General features: G+C 45.0%; 1 protein-coding gene across 1 annotated transcript in view; it reads left to right on the forward strand.

Annotated features, from left to right (window-relative positions):
* The window catches only part of LOC148029630 (ABC transporter G family member 35-like), a 250,697-nt gene that overhangs the window by 106,257 nt on the left and 127,042 nt on the right, over positions 1-17,398 (forward strand). The window contains exon 6 of the mRNA XM_087685869.1: positions 5,660-5,959. Within this exon, the coding sequence (XP_087541995.1) occupies positions 5,660-5,959 (300 nt within the window). The remainder of the gene's footprint in view (positions 1-5,659; positions 5,960-17,398) is intronic.

Here is a 17,398-nt window from a genome sequence, read left to right on the forward strand (position 1 = left end):
AGAAGTGACACTAGTATTGTACCATCTTCGTGCCTAATGGGAAAGGGGGACTTGGACCAAGTGCTCTCTATCTCCACTTTAGTGATGTTTGCTCTGATCACTCTATTTAACTTTGAACGGTTGAGACTCAAAGTGGGACAATCAAGGCTGTAATCGAACGGTGGCAATCTGTCTATATTCATGCCATGCAAGTTCAGCCACGTGCTCATATGTGCATACCAACACTGTCTATCTCCCTTTGCTGCAAGTTCTCTTGAAGACTCCGAAGCTAGCCTAGGGTATCAGTCTTTAGGTAGCTACCATGTCCTCTGGAGGAAAGTGATTTCTTGGAATAGTGCCTTCGCTACCATGGGTGCTGCACCCAACCTTGCTCGTGGTACTGAGGCTTTTGTCCTTATCATACGTGCTATCATCATGATCAACAATCTCTCCATATGTTCCCAGCCATCATAATGTTGTGCTTTAGGTCCGTTGCAATCCATGAGAGGCGCCCATCTAGTATGATAAAGGCTTGGCCCCCAAATGGTTGCTCCATAGAGGAGTGTGGGTGTAAGTAAAGTGTCAAAGAGCCACAATTTGGTATGGGGCTCCTAGAACTATATGTGTGCACATTGTCACTCTAGAGTGCCCAAAGCTATATATGCCTATGCAAGCCTAGCCTCTGAAGTCTCCTTTCATGAAAAGTGTGCCCCTTTGAAAGTGACCCTGAGGTATACACATTGTCTAATCGTTTCCACAGACTGAGCGTCATACATACAAATTTAAAATGATGCTTTGAGTGTGTCATCCAAGTTGCCGAGGTATTAAAGACCATAATTTTAGTCTTTCCAAGATTAACCTTGAGGTTTTCCTCTTCACAACACACATGCAATGCATCCAGATGTTGCTCTAGCCCCTCAGGTGAATTTGGGATAAGCACAATATTGTTTGCATATAACAAAATCTCTATCAATACCCAAGCCAAGCTAGCTCCCATACCACCCCATCTTTGTATGTAATTTGAAATCTCGTCAATGTACAATCCAAACAGCAAAGGAGAGAGCGGATAGGCTTGCTTTACACTAACCATGCTAGACATTGAGTCTGTTGTGCGTCCAGGCACTCGTACTCTCCCTGTCACTCTGTCATACAATGTATAAATACACTATTGCATATCCTCTGGGACCCCAATGGTTCGCAACTTGTGCATGATTCTTGCATGTGGTACCATATCAAAAGCTTTGTGGAAATCCGTGAAACAACAATAGATTTTTTGCGTTCGTGATTGTCCCTCCTCAATCAAGCCCCTCAACGTGAATATATGGTCTAATGTATTGTATCCTTGGCGGAACCTAGCTTGTCCTACAAATCATATCCCCTTTGTTTCAGCCCACCAACTCAACTCATGCTCCACAATAGAGACATATATATTCGCCAGCATATGGTGAATCATAATAGTGTGGTCATTGTTAGTGACGAATGGATCTTTGCTCTTGAAAATCAAGACTATCGTGTGGTTACACCAACTTAGTGGAAACCCCTCACATACAACTCTATTGAAGATATTTGACAAGATAGGGGCCAATGCATAACTTGCATGTGCAAGATGTTCTACCACAAGGCCATCTTGATCATGTGCTCTCCCATTCTTTAACCTCCCAATGGCATATCTCACCATTTTTTCCGTAAAGAATCCACATTGTGTTGGCCTAGAGTTTGATGGACAAGGAATCTGCTCTTGTGATGGAACATCATACAATGCACTAGCATGTTCATGCCATACTGTAGGTGATGTCAATTGAATTTGGGGTTGTCTACCATGAATTTTCCTCCATGTCTTCTTGCTATCCTTGCTCAAAAAGAGCTAATACATCTCAGACTCTAGTTTGGCTAGATAATCCCTCTTCTTTTTCGGCACAAGACAATGGAAGATATTCTTGCATGCCTGACATTCCTTGCATGCCTGTGTGTGCATGCCCCTAGTGTAATATCCCTCTTTAGGCAGGTCCTATTCTATTTGCACTCATCATCATACCAAGCATTTTGAGGGCAATGCATCTGCGTGGTGCAGTAGAGCCCATCTTACATGGGAATGCCTCTATAGGTGTTATATGTAAAACCTTCGCTAGAGATTTAGTGACATCCTCTAGTGATTCATGCTGGTCTAGCTGGCTTAAGCTATCTCATATTGCATCACTATAGATATGGGAAGTTTGCTCTAGAAACTCATAGTACGGAAATGCGTGTACCTGTGTACATGTTTCCTGTATTTGACCACATGCCAGGGTGAATTTTAAGATTGCATGGTCGGCTGCTAGACTGATCGGCTTGTCAGATATCTCAAAATGCTTCATTTCTGGAATAAATATTAGCGACCCCATTACATGGTCCACAATGCTGGCTCCCTTCTTGTTGTTTCAACAAGTGAAAGCATCCACTTCCGGCCATCTCGATAAGCCATTGAATATAGCTAATCCTTGAGCACTTCCTAATGCTAGCAAATGGGATCCATATGATTTTCTCTCCTTATCTTGAGATGCCTGTCAGGTTTGTCCAATGCCAATTCCTTAAACATCTCATGTTTAGTATCATAAAAGGCTGATTGCTCACTTCTTGTTTGAGCATTAAAGTCTCCCATTTGTAGTATGTCCCCAATGCTTGCATACCTCATAATGTCCTCGTGCAGTACTTCAAATGGTGATCCCTTCCCAGGGACAAATGTTGAATTGGCAGGTGGGAAGTAGCATACTGCAACATATTGATCCCTTGGGCACCCTATCCTCATTCTTACCCACATATATCTAGCCTTCACATCTCGTGACACCACATGAATCATGTCTTGGAGGCTCTCACGATAAAGAATAGCCACTCCACTTGACCCTGTAGTTCCTCCTGGCCTACAAGGCTGAGGTCTATAAACACTCCCATTTGTATCCCACAACATTTGGTAATCTAGAACTTATACATTGATGTGTTTCTATATACATAGCTATATGAGTCTCATAGAAGGTATCCTCAAAATAACTTGCATCAAGTCTCATTGAACTATTACAATTCCAAAGGGACATCCTTAACGTTTGATAGGCCGTGTACCGTCATTGTGATCTTCGTTCTACTATGATTACTCTGGCATCTCTATAAACAGCATACTTGGCTTCTTTACGTGCCTCCAACACCGTTGGCATGCTAGCCCTTCTATACTCTACCTGTGCGGGTGTGAGATCCTAATCGAGATAAACCTTTTTGCCTTTCAAAGTCTTTCTTTTTGAGAGGATGGCCCTCTTATTATCCATGTCCTCAAATTTCAGCACAAGGATCCAACCTCTTTTGTCACTTGGATCACTTACCATCTAGACATCCATAATGCGTGTCTCATTCACGCCCATTTTAGCACAAAGTGTTTTAGCATCCTCTAGAGGGGTTCCTTTTTCAGGCCATCCCACGACATGAGCACGTAATGCATGGAGTTTCCTTTTTGCTTCCTCTTCTAGTATTGCATTCATCATTTCTACTTTGTTCTGAGGCATCCCTTTGTTTCTTTTGACTACCTCAATCCATTGTGCATTTTCTTTCATTGTATGCTTGACATTTTCTACTTTCTTCTGAGCTCTCTCTACCATATTTGTGGATGCCCTTTTTTAAACTTTACACCTATTCTTTAATTCTTACATGCCTCTAACTTCCTTTTTAGTTCAGCAATCTCCATGTCCTTGGCTGCTATGCATGCATTTGTATCAGATTTCAATGCATCCATATCTACTTTCCAAGCATCACTTACTTTGTTCAAGATATCTATCATATCAACGTGCAAGTCAGCCTTGATTTCTTTGTATTTTGCATCATCCTAGCCATTAATGCATGATTTCCTGTTTGCATCTATAGCAACACTTAGCTTCCTTTTGAATGTCTCCTGCAATTTGTCATATATGCCTTTTTGCTTTGTATCCATATCATTCATCGCCCCACACCTTCATACATGCTTTCAGGTTTGCATCCATTTTAGCATTTAATTCCTTTCCCCATGTTTCATGCATTGCATTCATGTCACTTGTTACCTTGTCAATCATTGGTATACATTTTGCTGCAATCTCAGCTCTTGTGAGGGCTTTCACATCGTTCAAACCATTTGTTGCAATCAGCCTTTGCATCTTTGTTTGCTGCTTGGCACTTGTGGGAGGGGCATTTTCACGAGCTCTCCTTCTATTTTGTCTACAGTAAAACTTTTTATCTTTAGTTGGAGTCTTGTACCGCCCCTTTGATACAACACCTCTTGTGGTCGGCCCAATTGGTTGTGTGTCAAGTTTAGTCTCATGCCCATTGGTTTCTCTTTAAGTAGTCTCTGTCATCTAGCAATCTAAGACAACCACTCAATGCAAAGAAAGCAGGTCCTTTTGCCTGTTTGACTAATGACTGATGACCACCCCCTTGTTGGGAACGGTCTCACTATTGTGCTGGGACCAGAACTCACTATCTGTTGGTTAGTGCATTGATCATGATAGGTATCCGTAACAATACCCAAAACAACCAGAGCAGTCACTGTTGCATTAGCACATTCATAGTCATGGTATATAGTCTTGTCTTGTTTTCCATTATACTCTTGTTGTCTTGTCACCTTATAATCTTGTAGTACGAGATCTTGTCTAGAACTGTCTTGTATCTTGTTCATCCTTGTTGAGGGAGATCTTGTAATTTCCATATCTTGTATCCACACCTATGGTCCTAGGTTGTGGAATTCTTCATATCCTATCGAGTCCTGTTGTCTATACCTACGGTTTTGGGTTGTGGGATTTTTTGTATCTTGTTATGTTATTATTGTACCTTGTGGCCTTATGTGGGATTTTTTTGTAATCAGAATACTTGGAACAAATCTTGCATCTAGTCTAGTCTCTAGAGCATAGTCTAATGCTCCCATAACAGTTTGGCAAGACTACTTTCTAGCCCTACTAAGCACCATGGAGGTGACCCTTGAAAGAATTGTGGTCTCCCTTCAAAACCTCTAACAACAAATTTAAGACTTGAATGAACGACAAGCACAACTTCAAATAGAAAACCCTATGCATCTAGACCTTGTGCTTCAAGAGATGCAAGACCAGATCCGAAACTTGTAGAATAACAAAGAAACTAATTAGATGATTCCGCGTGTTTATCAATCCCCAACAAGAGAACCCAAGATGAGCATGTGAGAGAAGCTCAATGGTGACCGTTCGAAGTTCAGGGGATTCGTGGCAACAAGTAAAGCTCTATATCCGCATGTAACCAGATATCCTATCATGGAGACCTAGTTTATCATGAATACAAATTACAATTACCCATTACAAAAAATAAATAGTGGAATTTGAGATCTTTTGGTGCAGGATTCAAAATATTACTTACCGTCAGAAGAGTGTGTTTATTTATGCTTGGCTATTTGTGGTTCACTTAAATGCTGCATGATGTGTCAGACAGTTGCTCAAACATATTGTTGGCATAGCAAAAGGCTATGTGATGTGAATTTTTACTACATGGATGTGTATATTGATTCACATAAATTAAATATTTGGATCCCTAAAAGTGGCATAATCTGTACTTTTGATACATGAGGTAACTGCCCACATTTACAGGTAACATCACAAGGGTTTTACACAGAAATGCTGCAAAAAATCTTATTCTTATTGAGAGTGTTTATGACTGTTTTATGCAGGGATCACATCCATTGGGAGTGGAATTTGTTGAAAAGGAAAATCATGTTGGAGTGGCTGGCTTGCAATCTTCTTACATTGTGTCAGAATTGTCTGAGAAAGATGGTAGCATAGTAAATGCATCCATGGATCACACGACAAATGCACAAATTGGGGATAGAGCCGTAGCTATTGGTGGTTCAGTTGGGACTCTACATTACATTGGATTGCGTCACTCAATTTCAGATGACTACAAGTTGCCAAATGCTCTTGCTAATGTAGCAGAGCCTGTGCGCTTGCAGCTGGAGAGACCATTCAAGCAGGTATTCATAAGCTTCTAGGTTGGCACCAGACTTCATTAATGACATAAGAAGCTATGCATCTTTTTTTTGTCCTTAAATCATAAGTCATGATAATTGTCTATATAATCCTGTTAGTTAACGCTGATTGTATTAGTTTGATATAAACTGCATCCTTTCTTTTTGGTTCATGATATACCACCTTTATCTTGTCCCACAATTCTCTTTTGCATTCTGAAAATCAATTTAATTCAATTTCTGTGTTAGTCTTCTAAGATCATTGGACTGTATTTTAAAATCTTGCTACAATGGTACGTGAGCTCTAATGCAGAAAGAAGGCTCATTTCGACCAAACTGCACACCTCTACACTTCAGCTGTGGCACCAATAGAGTACACCTATATGTGAACAATGATGGTGACGTGTCTTGGCTGAACAGCTTCTTGTTCAGGATGCTGAGTGTAGACTCATTATGATTTTATGGAGTAGCCTAGTTGCTCAAATATGAAGCTGATGGTCAGCCATGACAATGGTGCTTGGTTGCTGGTTTAGAGGGTGACATCCATTCCCTGTCATTTGCTTATGGGGATGGGAGGGGGTTATATTGGCCATAGCCAAGTTGGCAGTTGAGCCTCTGTCATAGTCTAGAAGTGATCTATGTGCTTGAGGCTTGAACAATGTAAGGAAAATGAAACTAATCTCTAAGCCTAGCGCAAGAGGGGGAGTGACCCAGAGTCTGGCCCAAACCAGCTCTTTGGAAGTACCCCTTCTCCATACCACACACCAATCAAAGTTGTTTCCTTCATAGAACATTGTGCGAGAGAGACTTAGGGTCAATGGATGGTTGCACCTACATCCAACCCACAGTTTCTATTTTGCACATTTAATGTGTATATCCTGTGCCAAAAACTTGTAGGCTAGAGGCCTGGGGAAGACCACTGTAATGGAAGGGAGCAGTGAATAGGGTGTGGCCAAGATGGATGGGAAGCTACAAGAGATGGCAAGGAGGTTGGACATGGTAGTGCTACTGTAAATTGCAACAAGGAGGGCTGGAGAAGAGGCATGGGTGATAAGACAAGGTAGAAGAGGCTGGCAGTCATGCTAGAACGGAGTTTGTACTGGTGCTTCATGTGATGGCACCATGTTCATAATCTTCCTCTCATTCACATGTTCATAATCTTCCTCTCATTCTCTTGGAATGGCACCATGTCACACCTTCTCCTCCTCTTCCCTTTCACTTTGGTCTACGACTGCTTCCAAAATGTCTCTTTCTGGAAGACCGTAGACTAGAGATATAGCTTTTAAGGCAAGTTTACATATAGAAGAGAAGAGGTGCACTGACACACTGGTGTGTGAACATATACTTCGTGACCATTATACATAGGTCTACATAGTAGTAAGCATGTTTTCATGGATGTTAACAAGTAATGGTTTACACGATCTCATATTCCTTATATACATAAATATACTCACTTTCATATATATACAACCGATCCCCATGCAAGGATGATAAGCATATGATCACCAATAGCCTTCCTCATCACACCTTTTTCAAACCAGACAGAAGGCAATACGCACACGTGATAGGCCATCAAATGTATAGATGTTTAATTTATAGCCATGAGATGGTATGGGTTTTGGGATGAAATCCTTATACCTTGTCCTTGATAGAAAAAGCAGCAACCTATGCAGGAGCAGGTGGAACAAGATGGTGTATGAGTGAAGGTGCAAAATGGAAGTATGTAGTGGGAGGTACGAGCAAGAAAGGCCAGGATATGGGAGCTTGGGGGTCGAAGTGTTGGATCCCAATGGTTTGGTGGTGGGGAACTTGGCTAGGCTTTGCACGATTGCAACACCTTGCTCCAGATCTGGGGCAACAGAGGGTACATGTGCACATTGCCTTTTCAACCTAGCAGGTTTGGAGAAGGGGCCCTGGAGAAAGTGTGTAGAGAGACTCAGGAGCAGAGGATAGTGATTTGGTCACAATATTGCATATGCCAAAGGGCAGCCTTTGCTGCCCAGATTGCTGCCTCTGTTGTCACGCTACTGGCCCAACCTGCCATTCAGCATCCTGCCACCAAAACATCATTTTTGGCTGCCCAGAGTGCTGCTACTAGTCAAAATACAGCTTTATCCTCATCATTGGCATGCAAATGTAGATTTACCTTGCAATCTGATACCTTTTCTTGAGTACTGGGGTTTACCTGCTCAAGTTCAGGATCCATACAAGTGAATTCACTCCAAACCTGCTGTTTATTGACTCTCCTTTCAGTAGGTGACAATCTGGACTACTTTGAGTGTCCTTGACCCCTATGTGACCTTAATACCACCCTCTACTTCATTCCTGAACCCTCTTCCACTTCTATGGAAGTTGGCACCTTTACCCCTGCTGTTTGTACTACATTTTATCTTATTATGTAGCTTACTGGATGTTCATTGCCTCTAATATGTATTTTCCATTTTCATTGTATATTTGTTTTATTACATAGATCTGAGTAGTCATTTGTAATTCGATGAGTTTGTTCTTTGTGTCCTTGATTAGCTCACTTTTCCTAGGGGAACAGCAGGGGACATCTTCTAGGCTATTATAGCTACTTTGGCAGACTATATATATGAGGAGTCTCTTTTTGTTTTTTTTTTTGCAAGAAAAACGTTGCTAATTATACTACTCAGAAGACTTTACAATGAAGTACATGTGCTTAACAGCCTGGCTGGAGCTGATACAAGATCAAGCTGGGATCATATATACAAGCCTTTCAGGGGGGTCGGGGGGGAATGGGGGATAGAAGCTATGGAGGCGGAGAGTAACGCCACCTAGGGTTTCCTGCCTGCATCATGAAGAACAGATCAAATCACCCCAGGTACATAGGAAGTGGAGTTAGAGCTCCTCGCAAGCTCAAGAGTCACCCTGCACCTGATGCCAATGGCTGCAGAGGAGTAGATGATTGAGGTATAGAGCTTTGCTAAAGTCTCATAGGTGGTTAGACACTCGCCACCCAGAACGAATTGACAATGTGCCTTCTAGATGTGCCAAGCTGTGAGACTCCCAATAATCTCCCATACTTTCAACTGCTCAGCTGTCGACTTTAGTACCTGCCAAATGGGTAATGTCTCCAAACTGACCACAGCACAGACATCTGCCTCAATGAGAAGAATGGTATCATGCATCTCCAGGTCATATAGTAAGTGCTGGCCCTAGCTAACTGCTTGCCAGCAGATGGTCCCCCAGAATATAGCACACGACGAAGAATGTGGCATGCTCCTCTCCAACTCCCAACAAGCAAGCCTCCATGTGCCAAGGAAATGAGACACCTCTGTGGCCTCCAGCTATCCCATAAGCATTGCCAAAAGGTCCAATGGAAAGCCTTGGTGATGCAATGTTCCACGCACTGCCTCCTGGGCAAGGGTGCCCAATCTGATCATGGGGGGGAATCTCCCACTTTGCCTGCTACTCGTAGCGGGATGCTGACTGGTGAGAACCTGGCTGCCCACACCTCACTATGCAACATCAAAATAGGAGGGTCCAACTAGTTCTATGGGATTGTTGCCTCAATCTCCCTCCTCCTCCTGTCAACTCTCTACTAGCAACCAGATGCTTGTTGTAATAACTCTTAGTTAGCTAGTTTGTAGATCTCCCTCCACACTCTCATAGTACAAGTAGGGCCAGCCTCCCACCCCAGCCCACAAGACATGGGGGTGCTCGCCAATCTCGATCCTATCACTATCTCGAACCTGGGGGTTCCAAACCACTCGTTGGTAGTCTATTTCTTCTTCACAAGTTGGAAGCCTTTGAATCAAGGTCTTACACAGGTCCTGCCACACTCGTAGGAGATTGCACAAGGAGGAAGATCCAGGTGGGGTGATTTGTGTTGACTTGAAGATCCATCTCAAGGATGGCCTCCACTTAATGTGGTTCCATGGCCTGCACTCCTGAAGGCCCTCTTGCAGTAGGACCTTCCATGTTTGCCCCCTTGGCGTGAGCCATAGTAACATGGGACAGGTTTTGGGGACAGAAATGGGAATAGGGATGGGTTTAGGAATTGCCACCCCCTATTACCATGAGAGGGGGCTCTAACATGGGGACGGGATGGGACTGGGACAAGAAGGGGGCTCTAACATGGGGAGGGGATGGGACTGGGACAAGAAGCTAGAAAATGGTCATCCCCTATTACTATGGTGTGAGCCCATGAACCACCAGCTCGTGTATGAGGGCCAAACTCTAGTACTTTGGCTTGATGATTCTCAAACCCACCTCAGAGGGATGCCAGATAATAGTTGCCCAAGCCACCTTGGCCTTAGAGTCTCTAGACCCATCTGAGTTAGCCTATAGAAAATTCTGCACAAGGCGGGGAAGTTGTGCCATAGGATGAGGTGAGGCAGGTCATGCTCTAGTGGGTCAACGTCCTTTTCATGGAGTCAAGTATTGGGAGAAATTGCAGGGTTGGTGTATGAAACCAGCCTTTCTTTTGTGGATGGGTGGTAAATTCTTGATTACAACTTAATTACAACAGCAAAAACAATAAATGCAAATCTGAAAATACAAATTTACATACTGATCTTGGGACAATGGACACTCGAATGGCCCCAAAATTGGCGTCCCTTACGGTATTTCTTTAGCTTTATTGAAGAAGAAGTTGATTTACAATGGGATTCTCCCGATCCCCTTCGCATTCCAAACTCCCCTTGCTGTCCAAAGTGATCAACAAGTCTTCAATCTGTTTTGCCCCTTGATTCAAGCACTTAATTGGCCTTCACCCACTTTATAGACGATGGAAATGCCCTAAATTCAATGGTTGGCTAGTCCTCTACCTGAATTTAGCTGAATTTCACCTTTAGCCCTGAAAAATCCGAGACTTGGAGCTTCCAATTTTAGGCACACTTCTCAAGGCTGCTGCTAGACTCTAATTTCTGCTGTAAATGAGGGTTTACAGTAGAGAAATATGCGATTTTTTAGCCTCCAAGGGTCCAAATGCTAAGATCTTCGGAGCAAGGCTATGAAATGGTTGGGAGATGAGAGAGAGAGTTGCAGAGAGAGAAAATTCAGAGTTTTGTCGCGAAGAATGACTGAAAATCAGTCAATTGCAGATGTTGCCGTGCTACAATAACATTAAATGCTATCGCCTACAGCTGAGACATCCAAATCTGCTATCACCTTGTACTTGGTGTCAAAAGATGACGTATTAGCGAGAAAGCAGGGTTTGCGGAGAGGAACACAGAGTGAACTCGGCAAACATGGAGAAGAGAAGAGAAGAGAGAAGAAACTCTGATGAATGAAATGATGAAGATTTGAATCATGAAGTGAATGTGACACAAGCGAACAAGGGTGCCATAGCACAAGGAAGATGATGAAGAAAGCCACGAACCACGAACCACAATGCCCTCCTGAAGGGGTGTGAGGGTAAGGAAGAGGCCAGAGAGAAGGGGTGATGGACTGAATGAATCAACCGTAAGGAATGAATGAGAGAGTGGTCTATAAATAGGCACAGTCAATCTAGGATGGCGCCTCCTTTTGGGGCTGCAAACCCTAAACGCAAAACACAGAAACGCAAAAACGCAAACTGCGGGTGAAAGGTGAAGTGTTTCTCAACACCCCCTCTTAGGCCCAAAAAGGGAAACAGGAGAAGAGTGATGTGGAGATGCAATGCTACTTGCGGAAGAATGCTCATGCAACAGATGTCACTTGGACAGTATCCCTTGTGGGGAAATTGTTCACTTGCCCAAGCGTCCTAGTACAAAGATGATGAAAACATGTAATGCATACGAGGAATGTTGGAATTTGTGTGGTGTTGAGAATCATAAGGATATGCCCGTACTCGATCTTGGGAGGTGGCTCCATGTTGACCAAGGGACAAAGAAGATCCACCTTGTAATATGAGAATACCACCTGAAAGGAGACCTTTGAAGATAGTCAGGAGATTGGATGAGCTGTAGAACTCGAAACTCAATCTCGGTAGAGAAGCCACTAGCTACATGACTCCATGCTGAAAGGAATACAAAGGCCTAGCCACCAAGTCGCTGCTGAAGACCCAAGGGCCTGAATCTAGGTAGATCCTCTAGACCCTTGGTATGAGTAGAGGAAATGATTGCTCAAAGGAGAGCTACTCCTCGAAAGTGAAAGGTGGTGGTGTGTGAAGAACTTCATGGCACATAGGGTCCCTCTCTGAATCGAAAGGAGTAGAAGTCGGAGCCGGAGCCCCATGTGAAGCTGAAGAAGAATTGGAAGTCTCCTCCGAGGGCGAAGTAAGAAAATCCCCCTCTGAATCCCAATCTGAGAGAGAAAGGGAATCCAACCACTCATGGCTCATGGACTGTGAAGCATCTGATGATGAAGGAAGCACCGCTAGTCGTGCCGAAGAAGGTATTCGGGGCTTGGAAGAAGCCGGAAAGCACCCAAAAATGACCTCTCGAACGTGAGTGGCAGAGGGTGGAGAAGGAGGCTTAGGATGAGCCAAGGGTGGGGAACAGTTGCAGGCTCTCAGGAGAGTGAACTGTGGAGGAGATGTGGGCCGTGGAAGCCACTGTACCCGGAAGTGGGTGGGGGAAACCTCCGTATAGTGGGGTGGTCTCCAAGAGAGCTTATCGCCTCATAAGGTCTTAGAGCCTCTATGTGCTCGAAAGGACTTACTGTTTGTCGGGTGCGGCTTATTGCCTTGAGCATAATACTCCGATAGCTGATACAGAACGATCGGTGTGGCTTGGAAAGGAGAGGTGGCACAAGGAATGCCTGGTGGAAGATGCATATACTCCGGAGGGGTGGGGAGCAAAGGTCGATGTTGATAGTCTTCGATGGGATGACCGTTCGTGCCGCAGTAGAAGCACCCAATAGTTTGGTCATTTGTTGGTAAAGAAGCCATGGGTACCAGTGTGCCTTGCTGAAGGAGGAGGAGGTCAGCCATGAACCATGAACCGCAATGTCCGCCACAAGGGGTGTGAGGGCAGTGTGAAGCACGAACCGCAATGTTCGCCGCAAGGAGTGGGAGGGCAGTGGAAGGGTTGGAAGTGAGCTGCCAGTGTGAGGGGGACAGCAATGGCCAGCTTGAACCACAAAGTCCTTTGTATCCAAGGTGTGGGCAGTAAGCTGAAATACCTGAAATCTGCAAAAACAAGATTGTTGTTTTGAATGGAGGAGCGATCAGTAACAGTCGCTCTGCTGTAAACAGTTGCAAACTGCGGATGGAAGGCTGGAAACAAGTGCCAAATTGTAGATGACATCAAGGGACAGCGGAGACTGTGATGTCCTCCGCGAAAGGGGTGTGGGCAGCAAGGTGAAAACACTTGAAACCTGCAAAAACGAGGTTTTGATGCAATGGAAGAAGAAGAGAAGTGGATGCTAAACCCGCCACTGGTCTTTGCCGGCACTGGAGTGGAGGATCTTTGCTATTGTTTGAGTAGATCCAGCTTTGATACCATGTCAAACGATGACGTACCGGTGAGACAATAGGGTTTGCGGGGAGGAACACGGAGTGAACTCAGCAAACATGGAGAAGAGAAGAGAAGAGAGAAGAAACTCTAATGAATGGAATGATGAAGATTTGAATCATGGAGTGAATGTGATACAAGGGAACAAGGATGCCATAGCACAAGGAAGATGATGAAGACAGCCACGAACCACGAACCGCAATGTCCTCTTGAAGGGGTGTGAGGGTAAGGGAGAGGCTGGAGAGAAGAGGTGATGGATTGAATGAATCAGCCGTAAGGAATGAATGAGAGAGTGGTCCATAAATAGGCACAGTCAATCTAGGATGGCGCCCCCTTTTGGGGCTGCAAACCCTAAACGCAAAACACAAAAATGCAAAAATGCAAACTACGGGTGAAACTTGAAGTGTTTCTCAATACCTGGATGCAATCTTCCGATTGTGGAGAGTTCGAATCTGCAATTGCCTCCTCAAAACTCCATCGTGGTTGGCTGCAATGGCTGAAAATAGTCTGGCCATGGCTGCTCACAGCTCTCCCACATTTGCTATAGCAAGAACGATCTCGTTTTTCCTCTTCTTCAGCCTTTTACCAGCTCGTATAGGCAAGTTTGCAAAGTGGCAACCTTTCCAAATGGTTTTTCCAACATTATCCATCATTTAATATTAATTTTCAGCCTTTAATTACTAAAAATTAATTTGATAATTATTTCGGTGCCCAAAAAAATAATATGACTGGCCAATAATTAAATTGGCTAGGCATCTTCCACTCCCGAGTCTCTCTGTGCCATCTTTGACCATTAGATCGGCGTTAGGTACCATTAAATGCGACATCCCTAGTGTCACCAATTGACACTTATGACGAAATGAATGACCTAGGCCAACAATTGACACCAGATACCACCAAGTACCTGCGCAACATAACTTATAGCAACTTTTGCCTTTGACATCTCGTGATCTTCTTGGGTCCTGGGCTCGTAAATTTACTCTTAACCCCAGTTGCACCTCACATGTGCAACATTTACTTAATCATGTGATTAAAAATTAATCCACATGTTAAGCGAGGTTTCAAAAATGCACGTCGTCATGACAGGGTACTTGGACCCCAAGATAACGGATAGCCACCCATCTAAAACCCAAGTGGATGCCCCACTCTGTGCTAGACTTAGGATTTGTTAGAAACCCAACTGACTTTCACCAGTTCATCCTTGCTCTTGGAGCTATGCAAAAAACCTCCAATGCCAGTCTCATCCTCTTCAACATCAGCTCATTGTCCTCCACATAGAGGGCTAAGTTATCTGCATAGTTAAGAGTCGAACTAACTTTCACCAATTCATCTTCACTCTTGGAGCTATTCAAAAAACCTCCAATGCAAATCTCACTGCTAAGTTATCTGCATAGTTAGAGTCCATAAGCTTTGTGTTCTCTCTCACTAGAAGCCTGAGCCAATACAGGCTACTCGACCTCGAGTGAAGAAAGTAGGATATCACCTTTGCAAAGGATAGGAAGAGGTAGGGAGCTAGAGGGAAGCCCTATTGGACTGACCTCTCCAAGCAGAACTTCCCACTACTCTTGCCTCCTATGAGTACCCTGCTGGTGGCCGCCTTGTACAAGGCTAAAACCCCTCTGATCCACTCTTGGGGGAAGCCCAATTGTGCCATGGTACCTTCTAGGAAGTTGTAGTCGACCTTGTCATAGGCCTTCTCGAAGCTGAGTAGAAGTACCACCATACATTGGCCACTATGCGGCGCCCACTCAGTGGCCGCAGAAAAGGTAAAAGCATTGTCTAGGATGCTTCTATCCTAGACGAAACCTATTTGTGTGCCATCGATGATGTTTGGGAGAATGGGACAAAGCGTGCTGCCAATCATCTTGGCCAAGGCCTTATAGGCTACTGACAACAAGTTGATGGGCCGCCACTAGGACAGCTCCAAGCAGTCCCCCGTTGGGGAGGAGACTGACTAGTCCTGTTGACATGTTACACAACATTCGGCTTGTTGATTTGAAAGTCTTTTGAAAAGCCTATGTGTGGAAGAAGGCTCTAGATAGCCATCCTCTCCAAGGCATTTCTGCCCATCCTATGTGTGGAACCCTTAGCTAATTCCCTCTCTGCAAATGGCTCAAGGAGTGCTTGTCCGATCACCTCAGTCCTCACAAGGGGCGGGACACACTCCCACACTTGTTGTCTGCATCAGAGCACCTTGTTTGATGTTGGCTCCTGCTGAAAAAGCTGTCTATAGAAAAGGGTGGTGGATCTCCGTCACCTCCTCCGAGCAAGTGCGGACCCTCCCATGAGCCATGATGATGAGAGATGGGAATCTATCATGTGATAGAATTGTGTGGGTTGGGAAAGTGGCCACTCAATCGCATCCATTGGTAAGATCTATTTTGGGGGCAGGGGCTTGGAAGATGGTGCTGAGGCGTGGGACTTGAGCTGTGGCACCAACAGTTGATGTCCATCTGACATCTTGGCCATTGCTTTGCTAGAAGTGCTAATCTTGCCTCTCTAAGTCATTGCAGGACATGTTCTACTACTTGGTCCCTCACAACTTCATCAAATAGAGCTGCCGACCAAGCTCTCGAGTGAGAAGATTGGAGGAAGGTGTAGTTCGGCCCATTTGGTGCTACAAGTAGGTGGGCTTTACCATCCCTCGATTTACGCACCAGAAGATCCACAGTTCTAGGGAAAGGGGAAACTCTGCCTATCTTGCCACTCTCATGTATGACCACAGGCCATAGCACAACTCGTATGCCATAGGTTGTGCCTGGAGGGGGAAAGTGCGAGGAATTGGCAGTGCTGTAGAGCTAGTGGCAGTGTGCAAGGGGAGATAGGCTGTGGACAAGGTGAGCTAGTCGGGGTATGGGGGTTGTCGCACCCATGTGGGGGAAGGCTATGGCCAAGGGGGTGGGGCCGGTGAGGTGAAGGGAGTGTGTGCGGGAGGGGGGATAGGTGGTGCTAGGGATGTTTGGGGATTTGGGGGGGGCGTAGTGGCTACTGGAAGGGGGCCCCTTTGATGGGGACCTAACTCTCGGCCCTTAGCCCTCAACTAGGGAGGCTGGGGCTGTGGTGTCAACTTTGGTCCATCCTATCTCCTCCCTTTTTGACACCACTAAACTCTCATGAATCCCTCGTCATCCATCTGCATAGCTACCTGCTGAGTTGTCCTCGCACCAAAGCGAGTACACTTTGCATCTTGGTGTCTAAAGTCATGGCATTGCAGGCACTGATTGGGCTGTCTTGTCACAATGACCTATTGTTTAAAGGTGTGCCTCTCATTCTCAATCTCTAAAAACTTCGGAATTTTCTTTGTATCTTCATTGCCACCCGATCTTTTGGAACCCCTATGGCCATCATTGCATCAACAAAAGAAGGGGGGAGGACCGTGCCAAAGAGATGCCCAAAATCCTCTAGCAACTGTTGGTACTCGATAGTGAGTTCGGAAAAAAGCAAGGTGACCGGATAGCAAAGGAGTCTGTTGTGGAGCTCGAAGCTCTCAACCATGAAGCTGTTGTACCTCGAGACCATGTAGATGACTCCCTTCATGGAGGCTAGGGGGGAGCTGCCAAAGAGCGGCATAGCTGCCTCCGCCAAAGTGAGATATACCATAAAGATACCTTGACCCATCAGTATCGCTATCTACCCGTTACCAATGTGCAGGGTAGAAAGGAACCAATTGTGGAGCTGTGTCCTAGATGGAGGGTACCCAATGGCCTTATCAAAGATCGCCGACTCCTCTAGTTCCCTTTCCGTGGCATGAACGGATAAGAGCTCCTGCTCCATGAGGATGATGTGCAAGGCGTGTGATTGGGGGGACACTCACAGAGTGCTCCAATGTCGGACTAAGGGTTTCTGTTGCAGGTCTTTGTGGGGGGCTGTCCGAGAAAGCTTCTGTTTACCTGAAGGGGAAGGGTGCGTCGAGGGGAAGGGGCAGTATCAACACGTGGTTCAGATCTGCTGGCCTGGTGTTGGGCGGCAGTGCCCAGGGGCGGGGAGGAGTAGACGAAAAAAGGGGGGATGGCACAAGGCAGCCATAATGGCCTGGTGGCCTGCT

This window comes from Lygodium microphyllum, chromosome 10 (genome assembly GCF_053477565.2).
Source record: "Lygodium microphyllum isolate KBCC chromosome 10, Lygodium_microphyllum_v1.1.10, whole genome shotgun sequence".
Classification (NCBI taxonomy): Eukaryota; Viridiplantae; Streptophyta; class Polypodiopsida; order Schizaeales; family Lygodiaceae; genus Lygodium; species Lygodium microphyllum.